We start from the raw sequence: 13,416 nt of genomic DNA on the forward strand, positions 1-13,416 counted from the left end.
CACACGGGTAAGGGTTCTGATTCGTGCCCCTCCCCCACCCCATATTATATAAAGGTACTCAAATGAGCTATAAAGGTTAGAGGGAGCCATACACTTTAAAAAGTGTTTTTCTAATATATTAATCAATCAAGACTTTTTGGAACAAAACCTCTTTTACAGAGTTTTACTATAAACATATAGATGCTAACATAGCCATATGTGTATAAAAAGTAATTTAAAAAAAAAGACGAAGTAAAAGAAGACGTAAACTTTACCGAGATTTGGTTGTACACTTTGTATAATTTATTCGGAAATTAGTTGCACATTATCGCAATTTCTCAACATTTTAGTAAATTTTAATGACATGGTATCTTAAATGGCGTTGTCACATAAATTAGATAATAAAGTTGACGTATATCTCACGTATACCTAGGTCTGTTGACCTCGTTACGTTCTGTTGCTTCCAGACAGATATGAGAGCCAAATAACCTCGATAATAGAATGTTACATTAGGACACATGCAGCAATGCCTCAATGTTGGTTTCCTACACACCGTTACTAAAGATCATTCCACCAATCAGAATTGCTTATCTCTACACCGGCCGTATTTTCATCTCCGTATATTGTAGGCCGCAGTCGTATCCACTAAGATTAGTCCAGAAAATGTTCGTTCCTCGAGTTGAGCCGTCGTAGTCTCCGTTGAGGTGAGAATGAGCGCAATTAGCACAGCTGCTGCTGCTTCCGCGAGGGAAATAATCGCAATAATATTCATGAGAATGGCAGTAAGAATGACTATAATAATAATAGTAACCGAACCACCAGGCTCCTTGATGCTTCTCAGCGCAGTTATATGAACTCCACTCATCATTATCCTGGTCACGTGTGCTGAATGGTTTGTTGTTGTGCCAAGACATAGCATCATAACCTACGGATTCGAGAAAGAAAAACTTCAAATGATACGTGCACTTTACCTCGCCGTAATTTATATGATTAATTTTTGATATTAGCACTATTCTCGTAACCTGTGGTGATACTACTTCAGATTTTTATATACGATTTCACAGACTGGACAAAAATCACCGTGAACGTTGCCAAAGTCTCTGTAAGGCTTTTAATAACAGGTTTTTCTACGTGTATTTGATGAATTACTCAAGTTTGTCCCCTGCAAACATTTGTTTACAACGAATATTACCGATAACTAGCAGTAAGGTGTAATTCATATGATGTATTTGACACTCATAAGCAAACACAATATTGTTCTAAATTTCTAAACCTTTATTCAGAAATGGAAACAGCATGTTGGGATTTGTCTGTTTTGCTTATTGTTTTCATATGCTCATTAATTAGATAGTAATTTCATCATTCAGCGTTTATTGCCAGTTTCTTAAAATAATTTTTATTTATGATTTTTTCATTTACTAATAAACTTTCATACATTTGGGGGCCAATAGTTAAGCAAGTTATTCATACAAAAGCGATGAATCTACCTAGAACGTTTGAAAGCTACAGTCCATCAATATTTTGGAAAGCTATGAACCTCCCATCATACAACGAGTTATGGTTCATGATATTCCTGTTATGTAATGGGATATTTAGGTTTTGTTATATTATGCTTACTAATGTGGTTTCTAAAAATATACTTGTATTATGCGTGTTTGGTAATGGTGTCATCATCAACAAATTGTGTATTTTTCCACACAAACCAAACAGTTCAAGATTAGAGAGGCAACGGACCTCTTTTGTTGGAATTGTTGACTGAATACAGAGGACTGTTTTGAATGATTCGAATACGTCACTACGTGGCTGCATTAAGGCACTTTCTCACTTATTTTGTCCAAAATGAATAACCAATATGTTTTACAAGAAATTTGTGTGTGTGTGTGTGTGTGTATGTATAAATGGAGATCGTAATGAGTTGGGAAATCAAGAACAGTGAAATTACTTCCAGCCTCCACCAGGACTCGAGCCCGGGCCTCCCGCTCTATTCGCAGACACCCTAACCACTAAGCTATGGACATTGATTGCATGTCCAGAGGTTCGAAACCGGTAAGGAAGGTCGTAATTCAACTGTAGGCGTTTGTCACCTGTATTGAACAATACTAGTTCTGTTTTTGGTGACATATTTTGCCTTACTCTAGAGATCAAACATGATGCTAACCAACTCGAAAGCAGTTGTGATTTCTAAAGCCGGATCTCGAAAGATATACTTTGAACATACTTTATGTTAATGCAATGGAGGTAAACGACAAAGGCAAATGAATATATATTAATATATATATATATATATATTTATACATATATAAACATATATAAACATATGATATTTGTTATTCATTTTATTATTTGTTACTTTCTATAAGATTGATGTTCAATGTGAAAAAAAAGTTAAGAAATAAATGCCCAGTATAGCGTATTTACTAGCCATTCCGGATTTGTAGGTATCCCGACGATACAAACTACGTTACAAGAGAAACGGAAATTGGATAGGATGTGTACATATGAATAAAAGGATTTTAAATATATTTCAGGTTCAATATAAAGTTCCATGGAAAAGTGACTAGATGCCAAGGAGACAAGTAAAGTGCTCTCTCATTAGTGGATGTACTTAGCTAACTATAGGCCTTTTACTTTTAATTACCATGTTTCGTGAGTTATTTGTATTAATCTTTTAATAACTATTAAACTATTATCGTGAATATTCCTTCCAATATTTTAAACAATCCTGTGTCTTTAAACATCTGTTAGATCAGATTTAAAAGCAGGCAGATATGCATTCATTTTAAAACAATGATGAACGTAGAGAACGTCATTTTTATATTTTAGAATGCTTGTAACTAGCAAATTGCAAATATTAATACTAAAATTACAGAAATGCTAACCTGTATTTCCACTATATGATCCAATTGATAGTCGATATTTGTCCGCATCATCACTAATGCTGAAGGAGGAATAGAGGGCGTAATACGATGAACTCCTTGAATCTGTGAGGTCTATCCGAAGACTGTATGTTTTTTGGTTGGTAATTGCGTGTATGTAATCATTACCAAGCCAATGATCACCTCTAGGATGTTCAAATCCGGTCTTGTATTCAGCCCAGGTACGATAGAAATCAACAGGGGCGCTTGATCGTCGCTGAATTACCTATGAATATAAATATAAATTAACATGTAACAGGAGTAAGTGAGAACAAATGAATTCAGAGACAAGACACTAAACTGTACCAAATGTTCTTGCAAAACTCACCGTCCATCCTCCCCCGTTACTTTCCATCTCACAGTAAACCTGAATGCCGCTTGGCCAACCATCAGGGTAAATGGTGTAAACTCCATCACTACTACCATCAACGTAAAGCTCTTGGCAATCCTTTGGGACAACCTCGCGGGTACACGTAACACCGTCTCCTTCGTAGCCATCTATACAGTAACATCTACGAACACCATCTCTGACATCACAAGTCGCGTCATCACTACAGTGGTAACTCTCTTCTATCGTTAGTTGGTTTTTGCTACAAATTGATCTTCTTGTACATCCTGAATTGACGTAAGACTCGCCGTTCTAAATTTAATGGGAAATATTTAAAAAAGAATGTCATGAAAAATTAAATCAGTTATTCTGAATTTACCATTGTGACTCACCAGACTACCGGACAAATTCACCATTCTAATTTAGAAAAAAAAAATTACAATATGTTAAAGTATGAATAAGAAGGACACAAGAATTTTAATTCTGTTTCCGGCAATAGAAACTGAAGAAAAATTAAACCACAAGTAAATTGGTTATCGTAAATTATTTGAAAATATAGAAACTTGCAATAAAATTTAGTATTACCATACATTTCTTTCTTTTTGAAACTGTCAATCAAACATTGGGCAGTTGTAATTTCTGCTTTTAATTATGAAAGTCGTTTTCATTTCTTTTTTTTCGAAAATTATTCACAAAACTTCAATTTTTTATCCTTAATGTAAAGATTGAAAGGGAAAATAACTAGTGACAATACTGACCATTAATACAGTCCCCTTGTCAGCGGCGAAACAGCTGCATTGGTTCTGAGGAATGCAATCTTCACCCTGAATCATGTAATCACCAACACAAACACATTTCTCTAGTTCTGTGCGAGAGGTTGAAGAGATGCATGTGTCAGGGTCATCGCACGTCCTCTCACATGTCTCATTGGAAAATGTCTTATTCGTTGGACACCATTCCAATTGAGATTCTAAGAAGGAAGATTGTAAATCATGCAGTAGAGGATCCACTAGTGAAGTGATCGTTGTACTAAACTAATGTGTTAAATTACAGTTCTTGAAGCTATTGCCCTTTACCCGAGACTGCGTTGAGGAAAAGTATCGAAAGTTCAAACTGCACTGATTGCTATGTTCTGGTATGACTTGGTAGATCACGCACTTCTATATTTAACAATATGGATGCCACAGAGTAGACATGTAGTTTGGGATCACTTTGACAGAAAACAAATGTGAATAGGAAAATCCGGGTGGATAGCTTTTGTATCACAAAGACGATTTCTGATGTCGTCAAGCATAATGACTCCCGAAACACAAAACACAATTCAGCACCCCCACCCAGCCCAACAACGGTGAGTAACTAATATTTTATGATAGGGAAGTATATTTGCATATTGGTTAGTTGATTGTTATTATCTATATTACTGAGTCACACCATGGCTAATTTTAAAATTGACTCACCTGCTGTTCCTCCGTGAGTTCCTACGCTTGAGAGTTGATATTGTCCCCATTCATCTGAGATACGAAATTGGTCATATGTTACGTAATAAGACTGTCCCGCAGCATTCTCAAACTCCAATCTCAGTTGGTATACTTTTTGGTTCGTTAGAAAAGCTAATTTCTCATTTCCAATCCAAAACTCACTGCCAAGAAAACCAAAGCCGTTTTTGAAGTCTTGCCAATTCCTATTAAAATTTACAGAATCCAGTCGTCGCCGCTGTAACACCTGCAGTAGATATCGTATCGGAGTAGAAAGTTACTATCTCGAATTTGTATCGGTATAATCAACAGCAAAAATGTTTTTATGAATATGATCGCTTATTAAAACAAGTACTATGTATAAATTTATAGCTTTATTTTATTTTGTGACAACTTTCATTGTACCATTTGCATCTCTTTAAATTGACTGTAACGTCATACCCCTTAGTTCTGTAACCTAAGAATCCAACAAAAGTGCACGCGTAAGTTTCTGATCGGTGTATTATATGAATGTACTGAAAATGCCAAATCAACTATTGCTGTTCCATACATGTTTCTGTTACGCTTACCTAAAGTCAACATTATTTAACGTGTTTAGAACAATAATATGATTGATCATAAACTACAAAACAGATAATGCGATAACATTCCATGTAATGTGAAATAAAACACAGTAAGGCTTACCGTCCATCCACCGTTATTGGATTCATTATCACAGTAAGCTTCAAACGGTTCTGGGTATCCATCTGGTTTGATGAGGTACACGCCAGATGTATTTTGGGTAGAGGAGCAGGTATTCAATACTTCCTTGCAATCTCTTGGGTATTCAGGTTGTTGAAAAACAAAGTATGACGAATCTGTGTGAAGAACGAAGATCATTTGATATCATGAAATTACAAAAAAATTAATAAATCGCGTTCCACGTTATTCGTAGAGTGTGAATATTTCAGTATAAGCATATCGATATCTAACAAGCAAAACCTGTTTATTCGGCTTTTTTGTTAAAAAAGTCTCATGATGATAACAAAGTTGAAAAATAAAATACACAAAGGCAATCATGAGTGATATGAAAACTTAAAAAGAAGAAAGTTTAAAGAATAGCAAACATGAAGAACACAGTTAAATTCCAAGCGATGACAATGGACACTTGAAATAAAAAAGTGTATTGAATTAAATAAGCAACACAAATGTGACCGGCAGCCATTTGTCAGTACTAATAGTTAAGGGTAACCGATTCTCAAAATAAGACTTTCATTAATTTGACCTACCTGATGATTGTTTCCCGACGCTTGCGACGACCTGTATTTTAAATAAAATAAATGTTACTCGAATTAAAAGGACAATTATCTACCTGTATCTATTGACATTAGTGAAATTGGATTTATAAATTATATCAAATGAGTTACAGAATGTCGCAAACTTGGTCTGCTGGGGCAATATACTTCCGCTCGATCCTTATGTTCATATTAGAACTTCAATTCAAGCTTACTTCCATAAGTCACGGAATAGGTCTAATCTAATGGACTTAAGCTTTACTGCAGTTCAGCCCCTTCATTTCCTCTTCCTTACATTTAAATAGATAAAACATGAGTGACTTTTAATCAGCTAAAGTTAAGATACAAACTTTGACCTGCAAACCTTTACAAGGAAGACTGAATCACTTTGATGCATGATTGGCAACTAACTACCAGAACAAAGACCAGACAAAACGTAAACAATTTCCTTTTCTTTGTTCGAGTCATACGTGTTGGACATATATCTCCTCACAGTATAGGATGTATGTGTTACGTTTGTTATGGAGAAGATGTTCGAAGTATCACAGGTGACAGTATGTAACTATAATCGAATCTTCTTTGGATTTATTCCGATTGTGTGAGAGTTTTCAAAGAATATGAACGGAAATGATCAGCTGTTGCAATTTTACACTTAAGGTAAGATATTACAAACATTTAGAATGTTTAACATTTTAAGATAGATCAGTGTAATACGGCGCTCTGCTGTATACTTTGTTTTCAATCAGCTTCATATATAATATATTAGTTTAGCAAAATATCAAATATAAAATACATTGTTAGTATCGTACGTGGTCTTAGCTATTAAGTAGCAACGGTCTGCTATAGAAATGAAAATGATGGTGAATTGACATTTATGCGTCAATTTCTGTTTCTTTTAATGAATATTCATGTAGGGTGGATTTCAAAGAACATTAAAACAAAGATGAAACTTTCTTTAAAGTGAAAATTCGGCAAATGGAAATGAATTTTGTACTCGGTTTTGTGATTTCAGTTAAACGGATTGTTTATAAAGCTATAATCAGTAAAGTTGCTTGGTAATTATTTACTGACAATTGAGTATATTGCTTGACGCTAAAAAAGTCAATTGAAAAATAAAACGATCTTTCCCCAAACTAATCTACGAAGACAATCATGAATAATGTTACCAGTAAGGAACAGTTATTTCATTGAGCTAGTATTATTATTTAGCTGACAGCGGGTCACCTTTTCACCAAAAAAAATCATAAAAGTGAATCTACGAAGCTGTCATCTGAGAACAATTCTTCGAAAATAATAAATTGGGCAACCAGCACATTTGAGTACACTTTAAAAAAACTTAATTCATTCAACGTACAATATGCAAACGAGGTTACACAAGTACTAGGTATTACTTGAATACGAAAATAACGTACATATGGTTGGAAACATATTCCATACTGTGTATTTAATACTATATTTGTTAGCAAAGTGCAAAACATTTTTCTCGGTATATATTTGAGAGTGAATTAAATAGATTGGTCATTATACTATACTGGAAAAAATATAGCTGGAGACCCTGCCTCCAACAGGTTGATTTAATGAACAAAACTCATTCCTTGGCAAAATATTGTATCTTAAAAATGTGCTGCTTTTGCGATGGGAAAATAAAACTATTGTTATTACGGAGAATTTGAAAGATTTCCTCATTTGTTCCAAATGATCTCGATTTATACATTGCTTTTACAGTCGTCTGCGACAAGCCAAATTTGCTGGTAACTTCAGACAACATTTAATTTTTCTCTGGCTTATATGTTAACAGTAAACTTAACATATTTGTGGGATAACCTTGCTAAAGATATGACGCTTTGGTAAAAAAAAAAAGATAATAATATAATAATTTTCTCTACTTGATTAAGTTTGAGAAACAAAATTAATAGTTTGGCTAAACTTTGTTTCATGACAATGTTTTCGTTTTTCACTATGAAAAGAAAATAGAAGAAGTCGAAACATTTCCTCCTTAGTTCCGAATAATCTCGAACGACTAATAGCATTCAGAGTTGTCTAGGACAAGCCAAATTTGCTGGTAACTTGACACACATTAACAAATAATTTTTGTTTTAACAGTAATCGTGTGATAATCTGATCAAGGAAATAACGTTCTAGTATTTAAACTATAATAATGAAAATTTCTCGAAGCAGATGAGAGGAAATATCTGTTTGGTTCTTTTACAATTTGTCAGACGTAATCTCAATGTTGAGGCATAATAAGTCTTACCCACAACATCTTCAGTTTGTGTTAAAACTCTTGATGACGCTATTTGTTTTGTTTTTTTAAATGGATTTCAAATCTGTTTCTAATGGCATAGTACTGCGTGGCAGTGATTATAAATTTAAATATGGTATGGCATTTACATTTCTAGCGTAGTGTAACAGCAGAATGCATTATGTTTATTTTATTTTGACGAAATACTTTTGCATTAGGTAACTTTTGCTAAAAGAGTATTTGAACAAGTAGATTTCAAAATCAAACAAAAAAGATTTATAATTAAAAGGCTGGGACAATTGAACATATAACATATGTTTGAGTATAAATATATGAACATTATACGTATTTGTTAAAAGAAACTGACCCAAAAAATATGCCTTTACATCCCACCATCATTTATATAAACGATGTGAGTTTGAATTCGAAATTGATTATCTGTCTGTACGATCGGTTTCTGTCGGATTGACATGATCTATTTTAAGGTGTAAGAGCCATACCATTTAACTTGGCTGAGATATAGTAATAGTGTTCAAAATATCAAAAATGTTCTTTTACTCAAAATAATTAACATTATATAAAACATTCTCCTTGTGTAATTTTATAAGAAATATTCTCTTCGAGTGAAACGAAAAAGAAAAATAGGGACAATTATCAAAACTGTCAACAACTGTGAAATATTTTTTTGGCCGATTTACTTTTGCAAGATATTTTCAAATAAGATTGAGTACTTGATTAATTTTGAGAAACAAAATTAATAGTTTGGCTAAACTTTGTTTCTTGACAATGTTTTCGTTTCTTCTATGAAAAGAAAATAGAAGAAGTCGATGCATTTCCTCCTTAGTTCCGAATAATCTCGAACGACTTCAAAGTTGTCTAGGACAAGCCAAATTTGCTGGTAACTTGACACACATTAACAAATAATTTTAGTTTTGACAGTAATCGTGTGATAACCTGACCAAGGAAATAACGTTCTAGTATTTAAACTATAATAATGAAGATTTCTCGAAGCAGATGAGAGGAAATATCTGTTCTTTTTCAATTTGTCAGACGTAATCTCAATGTTGAGGCATAACAAGTCTTACCCACAACATCTCCAGTTTGTGTTAAAACTCTTGATACGTTATTATTTTTTTTAAATGGATTTTAAATCTGTTTCTAATGGCATAGTTCTGCGTGGCAGCGATTATAAATTTAAATATGGTGTGGCATTTACATTTCTAGCGTAGTGTAACAGCAGAATGCAACAAAAAGATTTTTAATTAAATGGCTTGGACAATTGAACATATAACATATATAAAATGAAACAAAAAAGATTTTTAATTAAAAGGCTGGGACAATTGAACATATAACATATGTTTGAATATAAATAAATGAACATTATACGTATTTGTTAAAAGAAACTGACCCAAAAAATATGATGAAATGAGGTTATGAAAACAGGAAAAATAGAAGAAATAATAAATTTAGTTTTTCCTTCTCATCCAGTGGGAAATAAAACACCGACAATCGTTTCCTAAAATTTCATAATTTTTCTGTTATTTGTAACCTGTGCTTTGTGAAAAATGTACAAACAAAAACGTGGCAAAACTATGTATATATATGTATATGTTATTGGGAAGTCGCAGTGAAGGAAATGGTGAAATGACGTTCAATTTGGAAGGGTTCGCGTGACGTTAAGAATTGATATAGAAATACGCTTTGAAGTTGGTTTGTTTAGGTGTTCTGTTAAAAAATAAATGTCAGTGTCTGAATAAGGAACACGTCATTTCGTATACTAACTCAATAAAGCGAGCAAACTGTTTCACATAAGTCAGAGAGAAACAGTGAATTCTTATGATTATCGTTACAGATTGTAGGGTGAATTTTAAAATGTGGATAGTGAACATTTCAAAGTTTATATTCACACAAAGCATGATCAATAAATGAATCGTTTGTAATCTAGAACTAAGTAATTTACGCTCGGCTAAGTTATATATTTAGCATGTCCTTCAAATGATTAAAATTTCACTGAAGCCTTTACATCCCACCATCATTTATATAAACGATGTGAGTTTGAATTCGAAATTGATTATATGTCTGTACAATCGGTTTATGTCGGATTGACATGATCTATTTAAAGGTGTAAGAGGCATACCATTTAACTTGGCTGAGATATAGTAATAGTGTTCAAAATATCAAAAATGTGCTTTTACTCAAAATAATTAACATTATATGAAACATTCTCCTTGTGTAATTTAATAAGAAATATTCTCTTCGAGTGAAACGAAAAAGAAAAATAGGGACAATTATCAAAACTGTCAACAACTATGAAATATTTCTTTTGGCCGATTTACTTTTGCAAGACATTTTCAAATAAGTGATTTTTCCGAGACTTCTTCAATTAGAGTAGCTACATGTAAACAAAGTCGACAGTGTAAACACAGTCGACAAAGCCATTCTAAACGTCTTAATATCATATCAAGTGAATACTACTTCCTTATGTACCTTGGTCAATTGTTTGGATTTTTGGCAGATTTATGTCACATGAACCGTACAGATGTTTTCTCCGAAGCAAAATTAATTCAAAATCTGAGACACACTGTGCGTTCTGTGTATTGAGAATATCTATATAAATATGAAATCATAAACTTGGCAAGCGTTGTATATTTGTTTTATAATTTGGAAATTGTGTCGGGAGAAGCAGCCGAAAGGGAACTAAAGGGGACAGAAAGGGAAATAAAATTGCTTTTGTACAGATAAGAGTCACATTACGATGTAACATCAACTAAACAAATATACAGAAAAAAAAAATACAATACTTTCTACGATGAAATAAAGTTTGCCTTAGCAAGACTGCGTCAATCAATTATTCACAGGCAGTAACAAGTGTACTGTGATATTGCGAAGTAAACTAAAGTTAACTTTTTGTCCTCTCCTAGTTACAAAAACTAATTCTATAGTTGCTCCAGAATTATGGGTTCAACCAGTCACATTGAAAGTTGTCAAGTTCTCTACAAGTTGTAGCTACACAATTAAACTTGCCTAAATTAAACTTTTAAATCGCTAGGAATTGTCATAGACAAGTAAAATATTTGTCAAACTAGTCTGCTATTGAATTCAAAATTTATTAATGCAAAATGGTAAGACGTCCTTTGTTGAATGAAATCTTAGTACATATTTGAGATACACAATTCATGGAAAATAACTGAGGTATCTATAGTGATTGGAGGTTAAATTAATCAGGAAATGCGCATTTATGCATTGCAAACGTTAACTTACTATTTTAAATCCTGATATTTAATTTTCTTAAAGGACCCGTTTGTGTGAGAAAGTGATTCAAATATTTCAGGTATCAATAGGATCAGTGATTTAAATTATTGAGTTTCATGAATAAACTATTATATTTACTAGGATATGAGCTGTGAAGTCATTGCATTTACAAAATATGATGTAGGTAATATAAGCATTGATAAAAAAATTGAAAAAGCTATTCGAGGCCATATACTGTTCCAAGCAGTGACGTTTTTAGACTTATTTTAAATTTGTTCACTCTTTTCAAATATAAGAACAAATTTAATATTTCAACTTTATTCTTATTTAAGTTTTGAAAAATATGGTGATTGAATATAGATTGAGGACTCTAAGTTAGTTTGATTTAAATTGAGACTTTCATGTTTACATTTGTTGGGTTTAATAGTTTCGACCTAATTTTTTTAATTTTTAATATTTGGAATAAGAGAGTATTACTTTTCAAATAATTCACGTTTATTTCTAAATTGTTTCCATCCGTTAGCACAAAACAGAAGGGAAAAGGCGAAAATTTCTGTAGGACGTGCACATTTGGACAAGAACCGTTAATATAACTTATTTCTTGCCGAGGGGATACAAATACATGTGAAATTTTAGTGTTACGAGAGATTCTTAAGAAAGAATGATAGATTCTAATAACAGCAAGTTAAATGCTTCAAAATTGCCTTTGAAATTAAATTGAAGTTTAAGACACTAACATTGTATGTTCCTTATTTTAATGCGTAATATCAAATTATTATAACAAGTAAAATGTACTTTTTTTTATAGAAATTGTTAATCGGTTCTATTTCAGACATACCGTGCACATTTCATATATCAGGTAATTACCGTAACACGAATGAAACTTTGCCAGTATTTTTTGAAGACATGGACATTTGAAAAGAAAGTGTTAAATTACATTAACTCTCGCCGATGGGCTAACCATCCATGTGGAATTCGGGGGTTACTAGAGATTCTTAAGAAAGAAAGATAGACTATAATTACATTTGAATTTAAAATGCAGCTTAAATGCAGTGTATTAACCTTATTTTAATAACTAATAACAAAGTTTGTAACGAGTAACATGTATTCGTTTTTATAGAGGTTGTTATTTAATTCTATATCAGAGAATTCATGTATACAGTTTGTGGAAGATCCACAACAGGTGCTTTGTCTAAAACAGTGAGGTAGTTGCAGCAGTATTTGATACGACCACAAGTTGAAAGCGTTTCCCTTTACGAAGGACATAATAAATTAGTCGTACATGAAAGCAACTTGATAGCTGTACACGTCAAAATTTAGAGACAAAAATAGTTGAAATATATGAGATGAAAAGCAAAGTTTTAAGACTTACCATTTCTGATCCAAGTGAATTCCATAACGTCAACACTGTCAAGAAACTTTGACAAACTTGTCTCCCAAGAAATTTCGCCATGATTGTAGCAAATCAATTCTAAAGAAGAAAAGTTTAGGAGAATGATCGTCTCTGAAGCGTAAGATGGTAATGATATAGGAGCTTGGGGTGACCATCAAACGACTGAAATGACAGGAATGCTACGGATGCTCATCCATACCATCGTAGGAAAAATATGAACTTTGTTACTGCGCATGATCTAATCGGAAAAGTCGATAAGACCATTGTAGGCGTCCGTTAACGAGGCGTGTCAAGTGACAATGGAAAAGAAGTATAACGTTCAAGTTGCTGTTCAACAAGTAGTGGAAAATTCCTGTAAAGGGTATTTAGTGCGTTTGTTCAATCCAAGTTTAGAATCGGTTGTTTTCTGTCGCTGTTTTATTGTGTTATATTCTATTTGCTATTCACACCTTAGCAGTATAGTCAATATGAAAAGTTTAATTACCCCTTCTCGCAGTTACTTCATTTGACTTTATAAACTAAGTTTGGAACTAAATTGTAATCTAACACCAATATACT

At 32.9% G+C, this 13,416-nt stretch overlaps 1 protein-coding gene across 1 annotated transcript; it reads right to left on the reverse strand.

Annotated features, from left to right (window-relative positions):
* Positions 1 to 243: 243 nt before the first annotated feature.
* Positions 244 to 12,995, reverse strand: LOC139974288 (uncharacterized). The gene is made up of 8 exons (XM_071981315.1): positions 12,838 to 12,995; positions 5,966 to 5,996; positions 5,382 to 5,554; positions 4,680 to 4,944; positions 3,981 to 4,192; positions 3,223 to 3,534; positions 2,859 to 3,120; positions 244 to 904 (listed from the first exon to the last, which is right to left on the reverse strand). The coding sequence occupies exons 1-8, from the start codon at positions 12,916 to 12,918 to the stop codon at positions 573 to 575; spliced, it is 1,668 nt and encodes a 555-aa protein (XP_071837416.1). The 5' UTR covers positions 12,919 to 12,995; the 3' UTR covers positions 244 to 572.
* Between the last annotated feature and the right edge of the window lie 421 nt (positions 12,996 to 13,416).

This window comes from Apostichopus japonicus, chromosome 9, assembly GCF_037975245.1.
Source record: "Apostichopus japonicus isolate 1M-3 chromosome 9, ASM3797524v1, whole genome shotgun sequence".
NCBI lineage: Eukaryota > Metazoa > Echinodermata > Holothuroidea > Aspidochirotida > Stichopodidae > Apostichopus > Apostichopus japonicus.